Raw genomic sequence first — 13,073 nt, 5'->3', positions numbered from 1 at the left:
AGGCGAATGTAAACAAACAATTATGAGCACAAGATCGATTCGCATGATATATACAATGCGCCCTTGTATCAAACAGAACGAAAATAAAAAAAAAAAAAAAGGGCGGGAAAAAAAAAGAGAGATAAGTGTAGAATGTGTTATATGATAGGGCATGCAGATAATAAGAGAAAAAAAAAAAGCCTTTTTGTTTCTGTTTTGATGCAAAAAAGGTTATAAATAACACTCGGACCATCTTTTTTTTTTTTTTTTTCTGTTCAATTGACGCCATTTTAAATATTTTGATAGAATATATATAACACTATCTATCTATAAAGTAAATTTCTTATGGGGTTAAAATTGTACCACTTGTAGAACCATCGAAAAAAAGAAAAATAAAAAAAAAATGAGGTCCAGAATGTCGGAGATTGGAGAGTTGAAGTTTATCTTCTATAAAGGATGAGCCTTTTTTTTTTTTTTCTATTTTATTTCTTTCTTTCCTTTTTATAACTTTTTTTCTTAACATGAATTGCACATTACCAACACATAGTTCTTTACATCAACCACCGTCATGTGGAAGACGAGTGCTACTAAAGCGTCCTACACATGCGGTTATCCAACCCAAAAAAAAGAAATCAGTACGATTTGAAGGAGATCAAGTACGTTATTTTTACAAGAATCAAACACCATTAGCTGTCAAGACAGACCCACCTTTTATGGACAGATCGGTAGATGATTATAAACTATCCTTGCCCAATTGGCCTACAAGAAATACCATCTTTTATAATACGGAACAAAAAATTCGTATGGAGTCTGTCACACTTGTCAATGGAGATACAGACCTCATGTCACAAAATATGTTTATGATTGAAGGTCGTTGTAGAGCACTCAACCTTTCATTTCATAAAATTGTCTCTATCCGCTATTCCTTTGACCTCTGGCGATCCTTTAGTGAGACCACGGGTGAATTCCGTGAATCTATTGCTTCTACTTCAAATACATGGGACCGTTTTATCTTTCATATTCCCATCCAACCTAAAGAAGAGACACAGACACTCTATCTTGCTCTTCGTTATACTGTGGATGAAGGTGAATTCTGGGATAACAACAATGGTATGAACTATCAAGTCATCATCACTCCCAACGAGCCTATTGCTACTACTACTGTTGTTGCTACCCCTCCCAAGGAGAAACATCTTACACAAGAGGATGAGGAAGAATTGGCAATTATTCGAAACAATACAAAGGTATTGGGTAGACGCTATGACTTTAGTACTTCCCTTACAGAGGCATCCCGCAAGCCATTTGGATTTGCATCACCCCCACCTTCACCTCCTGGAACTCCTGTTGAAAATGAAAACCTTAGCTATACCCCACCCGTCTTTTTTGGTAACGATGTCGAAACTACTACCACTACTACTCCTCCTGCTTCTCCTCCCATTTCATCTGCTGAGGGATTTGGTATGAGTTATTCAGACTTTGTTGACAAGTATTGTTTCTACAATTCCAACCCCATTTACAGTTCATTCTCTCCATCCGCCGTGCTTTCTTAAACAACAACAACAAAAAAAAAGTTTACCTCTTTTATTCCTTACCCCCTTCATTTCTCTGTATATATATTTTTTGCATTTTTCCCCTTTCTTTCTCTCTCTTATATTCCTCCTTAAAATAAAAATATCTTTTTTTTCTTTTTTAATAACATCACGTCCCATTAAAAAAAGACCGATCCGGAATATAACACTCTCAGACCATTATTGATAGAGATCGCTGCCGATAAAAAGAGGCGAGCTTGGGAATTCCTTGTATTACCCTATTGGTTTATCTGTACGCGATATTTCATTGGAACATCGGTATGAAACTTGTTTTTTTTTTCTTGCACAAAACAAATAAAAATAGTTTTAATTTGTGGGGTAAAAAAAAAAAAAAAAACTCAACAACAGCTCACAAACAACTTATACTATAAATCCGGGGAAGAACGGGAAATTATTATGTCTGTGAGTAAACTTGTATTACCCTTTATTATTCATTATGGCTATTTGTTTGTTATGATACTTTTTTTTTTTCGCTTTTCATTATGGCTAATTCTTGTCCCACGGCTTTTCATGAAAAATAAAATTATATATATAAATTTTTTTTTTTTTTTTTTGTGTTCTTCTATAATCATGACGTGTTATCTCTCCCATTCTTCCCGTCCTTTTCTATCAGGGTCAATTGTTACACGCCTTATTTTTTTCCCGTAAACTATTTTTTTTTTTATCTGCAAGGAGGTGGCTAACTTTATTTTCCAGTGACCAACATTGGAGCCTGAACCAAGTAAGATACACTCTCCGCCCCACGACTCTTTTTCATTGTGTGAAGAGAGAGAGAGAGAGGGGGGAGGGCAATTAGTATAATTAAAGGTTGGATTTACATCTTGGCCAAGCTAAAATGGCATAAACATTTATATACCCCGAAGAACCCATTCTGGAGCCGAAACTCTTTTTTTTCTCCTTTATTATTTTTGACAGATAGTCTAACTACTTTTTTGACATTATTACATCTTTGACCTTCTATTTGTATAAAAATAAGGGATAACAAAAAAAAAGGTTCGGCATTTTTGCTAAAACATATATACATATTTTTACTAGTTTAGATAAGGGTAATCTTATTGTTTTCCCTTTTTAGTGGGGTTATCGTATCATTTTTTAATAAGTTTAAATCATCGAATGATGCTTGAATAATAAACATTCATCCTTTTTATTTTTGACGGCTAGTTCGGATATCGGGGTAAAAAAAAAGCTTCTGTCATGTTCCTTTACCCGTTAAAAAAATAATAATTCTGCACCATGATGATTTGTAAAAATCAGAACGGACCCGTTACAGCACGTTTTTTTATTTTTTTTTATCTGTTTATCCATCAATGGCATGTGTTTATCGCCTAATATGTTTAAGCCTTTTTTATTGTTATTGTTCTCCTCCCCCCTTCCCTTTCTCTCCGTAACATATATATTCTGTCAAGTGGAAACGGAGAATTATTGGCTTGCTGATACAAGTGACAAACAGAGAGGGGGGAGGGGGGCTTAAAAGAGATGTTGACCTTAAAAACGCATTGGTAATTTATTACTGACATCTATCTATTACCCAAAAAAAAAAACTCTATTTACAAATCCCCATCAGATAATCCCAACGATAAAAATCACACTATAAACATGGAGTGTCATTAGACTCTTTTGGAAACGCTTATCTTTTATAGACTAGTAAAATCATGAGATGGAATCTCAACCTGATCAAACAATAACAATTTGGCTTTTTGAGATCGATAAATTAAAAAAAAAAAAAACGTAATTGAAAACTGTGTGATCAAAAAAAGACCCAACGTGTTGGTTGGAATAATTTCATGTGTCAACCGACTGTACTGGATATTGTGTGAAAGAACTAGCAACTTGCTTACACACGTAGATTACAAATTTTTTTGATCTGTGACCTGTTTTTTGAGACTCCATCAAGATTTTCCCCTAATATATCCCTTTTTTGTTTTTTCAGCATTACAAATCAATTTAATACCTCCCGCGCCCCCCCTTATTTTGTACTATTATCAAACAACAAATGAACGAACAGGAATTAGAAAAACAACCCACCAGCATGTCCATTCCAAAAAAGAGACTCTACATGATAATTTCCTCGTAAGTCATTGCCCATTATAAAAAGTGGAAGGTTCTTTTTATTTTTTGACATGCGTTTTCTTTTTTTTTTTTTAGTTTGTGTGTAGTTTCTTTTTTAGCTGCGTTTGATAATATTATTGTAGCAAGTAATACTCCCTTAATAGCAGCAGGTAACTTTCACAAACAACAATTAAGAAACTTGTTTTATTAAAACAAACAAATCCACCCCCCCCTTTTAAGAGTTTAACGGCTTTGCTCTTTACGGCTGGGTGAATACAGTAAGGATCTCCTATCTATTCCAATCAAAACAAAAAACAAAAAAAAACTAATCCTACAAGCTAGGCGTTTCTATTAACAGCGTCCACCTCACAACCCATGTATGGTAAATGCGCAGACATGTTTGGTAGAAGAATCTGTTTCCTGTTTGCAACCGGGAGTTATCTTATTGGTGCTGTATTATGTGGTGCTGCACAGTCCATGATCATGTTGATTGTTGCAAGAGCCTTATGTGGTTTAGGCATCGGTGCATTTGATACCCTGATGAAAATCGTTGTTGCCGGTAAAAATTGTTGAATCCAACTCCTACTACCCTTTCGTTATCTAAAAACATTATCATTTAGATTATATCCCCGTGCGATTCATCGGCATGTACCAGTCCTTATTAGGCATATCGTGGGGATTAGGTTATGTCGTGGGAGCCCTTGTTGGTAAAGCAAGATATATGCACAAACAGATCTAAAAAAAGGCACAACCCTAATAATTTTATCTTTCAATCAAAAAAAAAAATATAGGTGGCGTAGCAGCTACCAATTCGGGTTGGAGATCCGTGTTTTGGATGGCAGTAAGTTGATCTAGCATATTTTTATTATTGTTATACTCATTTATTTTTTATTTTTTAGCTTGGCTTGTAAGTACAAAAAAGAGATAGAAAGGAGATGAGATAGACTGATGGTTACACATAGCTGCATTGTTGCCTTGGTACTCGTCTTTTTTGCAATTGAAGGCCCTGGATCGGACATGACAATGTCTGCTGGTTTCTCCAACGTGGATTTCATTGGCATGTTTCTCTGGACCTCGGGTGTTGTATGTCTTGTACTTGCCCTGAGTTGGGGAGGTACCACCTATGCCTGGAAATCCACACCCATCATCACTCTCCTGTGTGTAGCCGGTGTCCTCTTATTGGCTTTCACAGTCTTTGAATCCAAGTTTGCAAAGGATCCCATCATCCCTCGTGGTATATTTGCCAATCGTAGTACCGTCTTGATTCTCATTGCAGCCTTTTGTTATGGTGGATGTTTTCAATCTTTAATGACCTATGTTCCACTCTATCTGTCCGTCATTCGACAAGAAGAAGCCATGGCATCGAATCTGGAATTGTTGTGCTTAGTCTTGTTGGCTTGTATCTTTAATGTTCTGACAGGCTTAGTAATTGTCAAGACGGGTAAATATACATGGGCTTCCAAGGCTTCACTTTCAGTTTTGGTGTTGGCTTGTGGACTCTTGAATTTATTGGATGTACATTCGAGTCGTGGTGTGATTGTAGGATTAATGGTAGTGACAGGTATAGGAAGTGGTGGGATGATCAATAGTGAAATTATCACTGCACAAGCATCGGTTGCCCTGAAACAGTAAGTACACTTGGAGGGATAAGAAAAAAAAAAAAAAAAAAAAAAAAGGGGAAAAAGGGAAAAGCTTAAACTCGCTTTTTTGTTTATTTTATGTTTTAGTGTCCCATCAATTGTAGCGTTCATGACATTTTGTGATCAAGTGGGTGGTATTACGGGTATTACAGCGCAAGGTAGTATTTTATCCAATACATTGAGTTCAAGATTGCATGCATTGGCATTACCAGGTGTGACGCCCGAATTAGTGCGGTCCAGCTCTACTTACTTGTGGAATTTACCCGAGCCTACCCAATCCATTGTGATGGATGTCTATATGGATGCCATTCGTATGTCTTTTTGGGGATCATTTGCCTTTGCCGCACTGGGTTTAATTGCTTCCTTGGGATTAAAATCCTATGTCATGCGAACTGATATGAGTCATGATCTGATTGAAGTGGATGAAAAAACCACCTTTCCTATTGAAGAAAAGCACTCGTAAAATTATAGACACACACTCTTTTACCCCATCCCAATTTTTTTTTTTTTTTTTTTTTATGACAAATAATTGTTTTTTTTTAATATTATTATGACACAAAAAAAAGTTTAAGGGTTGGTTTTCTTCCATTGGGTATGGATGGCCATGGCAGAAGTAATCATACCGGCTAAACCAATAGCTCCTTCATCCAAATTTAACCATTTCAACCCGCCCAAAGGAATCATCATGTCCACGATATCTTGAGTTAATTGATAACGAGCCGCTTCACTAAAAAAATGTGATGATGATAAATTAAAACTCCATTCTAATTTTTCGCTTTTTACCCAAGACTTACTTTGTGGATTTTTTGGCTGATGGAGCGATATATAATTGATATAGACTTGAAAGGATAGAAGCGGATAAAGCCATCAGCCAACATTTTTGACCGAATTCTGTCACTCGCTTTGGATTATCTAATTTATGGAATTTGATAGTATCCAACTAATTTAAAGTTTTTGACATGTGAGTTCATACGACTTTTAATTTTTTTTTTTTTTTTCTAGGCTAAAAAACTTACCAAGCTCATAGCTTCCGAAGTATAATACAAAAAGTTGCTAGTGAATTTGATACATTGAGTAGCACGCAAGAAAGGATCGGGTAAGGATAGACTCTTGATACCTGATTGAGCGAGTTCAACGGGTTTCAATAAACGAAAGAATTTTCGACCGATACCCAAATGATTCTTTAATTCAATCCAGCGTTGTGGGTTGCTGCCTCCTTGACGTAATAAATAAAATGCATAGAATCTTGCAAAGTATTGCACAAATCGACACGCTTTCTCTCGTCCGTTGGTAACATTTAAAAATCGATTGAATGCAGTGATTTGCGCTTCTGTGATGGCCATTTCTGATAGTAAAGGGGTGGTTTAATAATCTTGATAAAATAAAATAAAAAGTTATCTAAACATTTATAGTTTTTTTTTTTTTTTTTTTTTTTGTAGCTCCACTACAAAAGAGTGACTGTGGAATTGAATTTATGCAAATTTATAAGAGGATTTAGGCTTCCCTTGTGCAAAATTAAGAAACATCCTTTCATTTGTAAAATGTATATAAAAAAAACGTGTTTAGCAACATTGGCCTCTGTCTCACCTAATTTTTTTTAGTAAGAGATCTTCCTTCTCTCTACAAAAAATAAAATCATGAGTGTGTTGATTTTTAACACGCAAACAAAATGACACACACACACACACACACATGTATGCTATTTTTAGTGCCTGTAATGGACCCAGGTTTTTGAACAATGAAGTAGCCTACTTGAATATTTTAGCAGTTTCGTTTTTATATTTAAAAGGGAAAACAGGCTCGAGGCTTTAAATTCAAGAGGGGGGATATAAGGCAGAATAAATGGTGCCCAACAGATTGCTAGAGTAAGACAAGAGTGCTCCATTCTACAGTGATCGCTTTTCCAAAAAAAAAAAAAAAAAAAAAAAACTGAATTCCATATTTTTTTTTGCTTCTTCTCAGACTTTGTCGAAATTGGCTTTTTTTGCATTTAACTCAAAGTTCGCGTTTGATCACAGTAAGAGACTATGAACTCTATGCATAGTACACATATCTTCAGAAATCGTTCATTATTAGCAAAATCGTCATAATGCGATTCGCGGATAGATGATTTTTTTCTTTTTCAGTGTTTGGTAGTACAAAAGAATGAAGGTGTTTTTTTTATATCAAGTGTTTCTTGACAAATGTATAATGTATCGTTTCAATTCGCGTACAATCTGACTTTGGAAATCCGTTAGGTAGGAAAAGGCGTTGTATTCAGAAGCGAGTCCAAAAAGACGGGTGGGATGGTCGTAGCCGTTTTACAGCCTGTTTGACACGATCTCTCTTGGTTATGATTCTTAGGTTGGGAATTGAGATAAGCACTTTCTTATATCTTACTAAAGTCTTTATTCTTCCCTAATATCTTTAGTTTTGTTTACAAACAGTTGTCTTATTCATACACTGTTTCTTTGTGAAAGCTTGTACGTGGTAACCATTTAAAAGTAATGCCAGAAATATTTTTTTTTTAAAACTCCATGATTTCTGCCACATCACGTGTGAGGTTTAAAATGCAAAAGTGTGTGGCGATGGATGGGGTTCAAGAAAAAGACGAAAACTATGTGCAACTAAAGATGTCACAAAATAGATATCAGGGTCAAAGAGATGAGTAGAACTCTTGTCATCTTTTTTCTTTCCAACTTGGAGATTTTTCCCCCACACAACCCTTTGGTTAATGTAAAACGTCATTTTACACTAAAGAACTCAGCGAAACTAAGAAATTAAAATATCTATAAAAAAAATAAAGCCTAATTTTTTTTTTCTTTTCCTTCTTCACTAAAAAAACACAAACACACACACACACACAAAAAAAAAGATGTCTATTGTATTTCCTACGGGACAAATTACACTTGATAACCGTAAGCCGGGCCATGCCGGTACCTTAACCGCAGACCAAGTCAAGTCTTTAAAGAGTCTTTGGGTACGTCTTTTAGACTTATTCGCACAAGCAGGCGACACCATCCACTTACCCGACCATAGCCACGACCGACCGGTCAAGAAGGGAGGTTTTTTAGGTTTTGGAGGTAAACCACAGGAAGCCCCACACGATTATTTTATTGGCGCTACATCCGATCCTCGATGGACGACATTGCCTCTCGAGAAGGCTTTGCCCTTAATTCCTGGCGCATTGTTACATGAGGCCTTTTGGGGTTTGGTCGCTACCGATAACCCGGATTCAACACTGCTGCGTTTTCTTCGTGCTCGTAAATGGGATTTAGACGCCTCTTACAATATGTTGGTCAATACATTGCGTTGGCGACTCGAAGTGAGAACCAACGAAATTGTCTCGTTGGGAGAAACTGGATTAATTGAGGAATTAGAGAAAGCGAAACCTGGTTTGGGAATCTCGTTCAAGGACAAACTGGATTCCAAGATGGTGGTCTTGGGTGGGCCTGATAAAAGTGCTCGTGGTTGCTGGTAAAACAAATGTTTTATGTGTGTATGTGTGTGTGCTGTATTGACTCTCTCTTTTTTTTTTTTAAATTTTTTTTTTTTTTTTTTTTTTTGTATGTGTGCAGTTTTGTCAATGTCCAGGTTCACCATAAAGACGACCAACCTCTCGAGATTATGAAACTGATCACAATTTATATCATGGAAACTTCTCGTGTCATTTGTAATTATCCCATGGATACAGTTTGCATTGTATTTAATTTAGAAAACTTTACTTTATCCAATATGGTAACACAACTATGTTTTATATGGGCGCGCATTCGATGTATTGCTAAACACTCTTTACCAACCTAAACCATAGGATTTTGAGGCAGTCAAATTTTTAGTCGAATGTTTCCAAGCTTATTACCCAGAAACATTAGGGCTTGCCTGTGTGCACAAGGCACCATGGGTATTTTCTACTAGTAAGAATTCGAAAAAAAAAGGAAGCAACACAGTTTATTTATTAAGCTTTTTTTCCTAGTTTGGAGTCTGATCACACCCCTTTTGGACCCTGTTGTGGCTAGTAAGATTGTATTCACCAAAAACTTGGATGATTTAAAGAAATATATCGACGCTGAGGGTTTACCTGTGATTATCACAGGAGACAAGACAAAGCCTTCTCTCGATGATCTTGCACCTCCTCGACCTCCCCAAGCTGGACCAAAATGTGTTCCTGCGGACACACCCGTTATTCGACTCTATTGGGAGACTGTCAACGTCTACGAAATTGATACGAAGCAATGGTGCGCTGTGCCTGAATTTGGAGGTGATGCTGATGCGTTGGCCCGTTTGAGATTGGCTCAACAATACCGCATTGCTAGAATTAAGGCCGAGAAGGTGCTTCGGGGTGAAACGAGTTATCATACAAAGGGATTAGTGTCTATTGATGAAAATGATAGATTGATTATTAATTATAATACGGGTAGTTGGGTTAAAAAGGATATTACCGAGTGGGTCTAACGAGTTATTGAACCTTCGTGTGTGTATATATGTATACCATTTTCATCATCTCCTAAATAAACAAAAAGACATCTAATATATAGATCTTGAGAAATTAAAAAAATCATAATTCTTCTCTTCCACCCCCCCTCCGTTAATATCAAGCATGCTGTTACAAGGGATTTATCTCGGTATTTACTCGGTCTGTTACCATGACAAAAATAGAATATATATAGTGAAGCGTTACATTTTCTGCAATTGATGAATCACAGTAATATTTTTAGTCTGTACCACTTTACCTTTAATTCTTCAATCTGATTTAGAATACGGTGAGTAGGCATGTATAAGGGCCCTTGTTAACTTGCAATCATTTTGATGGTAAAAAACATTGTATAGTTCATTCTATTAACAACCCCAAAGGTCATGTCGTTCGCTATTGTTGAACTAGAACTAGCCCTTACTATTTTATAAACTGTAAAAATAAAATAAATTTTACTACTATTCTGTTTTAGTTGACACTGTTACAATCCATAAATTTTTGCATTTTGATATGAATCAGTAGTACCAATGAGATCTTAGTAAAAATATAGTGTAATGTAGTAATAACTGTTGTGTTTGGGTTATTAAAAAAAAAGGGGGGGGGGTGTTGTACGATGCCGTGTAACCAATAACCGTACGTCATTTAATTTTATTATCATCCTTTCAATTTCTAACATTTACAAATGGTAACGCAAACATATTCGAAATGTACCTCTTTATTTTCAATGGCAGAAGATTTTTTTTTTTTTTTTTTTTTTTTTTTTGGTAAAATTTATGTATCATGTCAGTGTTATCAATCCTTTCAAGATAACCCCATGTGAAACTTTTTTTTTCTTGGGAGAATAATAGTAGCAATAAGGAAATGAGTCTTACTTTTGCAATGATTTTTTTTTGAAACCTAAGTCGTAGTACATTTTATGTACTCTTTGTTGGACGGTTTCAATATCGAGCATTGCTGTGCATATCTGTGCTACTGCGTCGCATACGATAACGTGTTAAAGTAGGCAGAGATAACGAATTCATTTAACAGCTCTTATTAACTGCGACAAACCTTTCTAAAATAAGCTTTTCATGCATAAAAATAAAAATAAAAATTGACAGGCTAGAGGGAATGGATCGAATATAAAAAAGGCCTTTTTTTTTTATATAACAAGAAAATCATTATTTACATCTCTTTTTTTAAATAAGCAATGAAATTTGAATTACCTTCTTTGGTCGTATTGTTATTGGCATCCAGCGTTCAAGCAGATTTAAGATCTTGGGCTTTGGGACTCGGAAAAGGGTCCAGTGGTATTGCCGTTCCACCCCCTGGTAGCGCAAATAACTCTGGAAAACAGTACGAAACTTGCTATGTTGCTGGATTGAATGATCACAAGAATGAACACTCTCGCGTTTGGTTCTCTCCTGAATGTTCTGGTAGTGGATATTGGAAGATGGCATACAATACTGATTGGGGAGTATGTACCATGTTTGGTGATACCGCTTTGACAGGTTGTCCCTTCACTTCATTCTGGACGAGTAAGGCTCAAGTTAGAATTATCAACAAGGGTAGTCCTACTCAAGAATACACGGATCCCAAGGGTATTACGTTCATTGGCTGTGCTACTAATGCTAGAGTTGAACTCTCCAGAGATGAAAACAGATATTGTACTAAGGACGCACCTGCTGAAAACTGTAAAACAATGACTAGTGGCTCTATTCTTTCATTCTTGTGCCCTTAAAATCATATATTGATGATAATAAAGTCTTCCTTTTTTTTTCTCTTTCTGTTGAAATAAATAAAACCTGTCTTATGAATCGGTGATTGTATCAATTATTTATGTTTGAAAGAAAAAGAGGATACAAATTAAATATTACCATGTACTATTGATAACTCACAGCGCATGTGTAGATGGAGTAAACCGGTAAACAAGCGGTTTTAAGTGTGCCTATAAATATCTATTAGAAAGTTATACAAAGATTGAATTGATGCAGGTGGTAGTCACTACAATAAAGGAAGCTGCCACATATTACTATGAAAAATTTACAAAGAGTTAAGCATGTGTGTTAGACTATTATAATCCCCACACACAAGGTCGATAACACAACATTTTTAAAATATGTATTTTGTTTTGTTATAGACTTGTATCTAGTTTTTATTTTTCTTTTCAAGTTTATACAAGGTTGTTTCTAAGACAAAAAGCTGTTTAAATGACCGCTTTTGCTTGATCAGTTTAAATAATATGGGCATTTTTTTTTCTTAGTGGGGCTAAAAGGATTTTGACTTTGTTGAGTAGACTTGTACAGTTTACAGAAGAGTGCCCTGGGAGAGACTATATTATAAAATTAAACAAACAGGGCTTCGTTTTTTTCTTTCCTTGCTTAAGTTTTAACTTGTTTTGTTCAAGCACGTAGACTTATAGCAAATGTTTGAAAAAAAAAAACTTTCCTGCCATCGCCACCTTTTCATTTAGAAACATTTATGTCACATGATGATATTACTAGTATATCTTGGTAAACAGCCATCAGTGGCAAATGCTTAACTGCAGACAAGGCTTTTTTTATGTCAGTATATCACTACGTCTCAAAAATGGGCTCTTATATGTATTAAAGTACAGCAGCCAATGTCTCAAAAAAAAAAAAAAAAAAAAAAAAAAAAACGCACACCAAGTAACAAACCGGTAAGCAGGCTAAACCACCAGCACTAGACACATTCGATCAACTACTTTGACGAGTGTCTATCCGCCATCATAAAGGACGCAGTTGAAGTTCTGATACAGAGATATGAAGGTTTGGATATCAAATGCCACACGTAAATCATTTTGTTGACATTGGGAAAAACCAAGTCAAGAGCTCCTCTGACACTGGCTGCTCTATCTTCTATCACAACTTTTGGTAAAGTGCCTGCTTTATCATAAACCTTTAGATTATAATAATTTAACATAGTGAATGGATACACAACAATAATTATGATGAGTATACAATTTTATATTTAAATGAAAAAATAAAAAAAAATCGTAAATATAGGATAATTCCTCTTCCCTATTTGTGTAATGTGTCATGTTAGACTTAAGCCTATCTCAAGCACACATTTTTTTTTTTTTTTTTTTTTTTTGAAACAAGTTCTTTTTTTTTTGTCGTTCGATGTGTAGCAAAAGTAGGCTTAAATATGGATAGTTTTGCAGAAAAAAAATATAAAAAAACAATAGGATCAATTAGAATTCTTGTCAGATTTTATTGATGTTAAAGTCAAGTAAGGATTTAGGAAGAAGAAAAATAAAGAGTATTTATAGTCAATAGAGAAATAGTAACAATAACATGTCTTAAGTTTTACGATACCGTGAAAGTTTAAAGTAGTGACTGTCTTTAGCGAATTCCATTTTTATGC

General features: G+C 35.3%; 5 protein-coding genes across 5 annotated transcripts; 4 read left to right on the top strand and 1 right to left on the bottom strand.

The window, feature by feature from the left end:
• Positions 1 to 500: 500 nt before the first annotated feature.
• EV154DRAFT_456230 (putative phosphatase regulatory subunit-domain-containing protein) lies at positions 501 to 1,888 on the top strand (the record flags this gene model as incomplete). Its single annotated transcript, XM_051597371.1, has 2 exons — positions 501 to 1,142; positions 1,191 to 1,888. The coding sequence occupies 2 exons, from the start codon at positions 501 to 503 to the stop codon at positions 1,527 to 1,529; spliced, it is 981 nt and encodes a 326-aa protein (XP_051462882.1). The 3' UTR covers positions 1,530 to 1,888.
• Positions 1,889 to 3,497: 1,609 nt separating this feature from the next.
• On the top strand, positions 3,498 to 5,775 carry EV154DRAFT_492393 (major facilitator superfamily domain-containing protein). The gene is made up of 9 exons (XM_051599663.1): positions 3,498 to 3,638; positions 3,714 to 3,787; positions 3,858 to 3,895; positions 3,960 to 4,176; positions 4,238 to 4,324; positions 4,409 to 4,458; positions 4,517 to 4,524; positions 4,580 to 5,245; positions 5,345 to 5,775. The coding sequence occupies exons 1-9, from the start codon at positions 3,562 to 3,564 to the stop codon at positions 5,718 to 5,720; spliced, it is 1,593 nt and encodes a 530-aa protein (XP_051462881.1). The 5' UTR covers positions 3,498 to 3,561; the 3' UTR covers positions 5,721 to 5,775.
• EV154DRAFT_547460 (peroxisomal biogenesis factor 11) lies at positions 5,755 to 6,640 on the bottom strand. Its single transcript, XM_051604757.1, has 3 exons — positions 6,274 to 6,640; positions 6,052 to 6,197; positions 5,755 to 5,984 (listed from the first exon to the last, which is right to left on the bottom strand). The coding sequence occupies exons 1-3, from the start codon at positions 6,598 to 6,600 to the stop codon at positions 5,825 to 5,827; spliced, it is 633 nt and encodes a 210-aa protein (XP_051462880.1). The 5' UTR covers positions 6,601 to 6,640; the 3' UTR covers positions 5,755 to 5,824.
• Positions 6,641 to 7,931: 1,291 nt separating this feature from the next.
• Positions 7,932 to 9,790, top strand: EV154DRAFT_456224 (CRAL-TRIO domain-containing protein). Its single transcript, XM_051597370.1, has 4 exons — positions 7,932 to 8,713; positions 8,815 to 8,974; positions 9,048 to 9,150; positions 9,210 to 9,790. Exons 1-4 carry the CDS (start codon positions 8,112 to 8,114, stop codon positions 9,686 to 9,688), a joined length of 1,344 nt encoding a protein of 447 aa, XP_051462879.1. The 5' UTR covers positions 7,932 to 8,111; the 3' UTR covers positions 9,689 to 9,790.
• Positions 9,791 to 10,851: 1,061 nt separating this feature from the next.
• EV154DRAFT_492388 (uncharacterized protein) lies at positions 10,852 to 11,521 on the top strand. The gene has a single exon (XM_051599662.1). The coding sequence runs from the start codon at positions 10,897 to 10,899 to the stop codon at positions 11,425 to 11,427; it is 531 nt and encodes a 176-aa protein (XP_051462878.1). The 5' UTR covers positions 10,852 to 10,896; the 3' UTR covers positions 11,428 to 11,521.
• The last annotated feature ends 1,552 nt before the right edge of the window (positions 11,522 to 13,073 follow it).

This window comes from Mucor mucedo, assembly GCF_025094135.1.
Source record: "Mucor mucedo strain NRRL 3635 chromosome Unknown EV154scaffold_5, whole genome shotgun sequence".
NCBI lineage: Eukaryota > Fungi > Mucoromycota > Mucoromycetes > Mucorales > Mucoraceae > Mucor > Mucor mucedo.
Note: the sequence above shows the minus strand (reverse complement) of the source record. Positions and strands in the feature narration are given on the sequence as shown.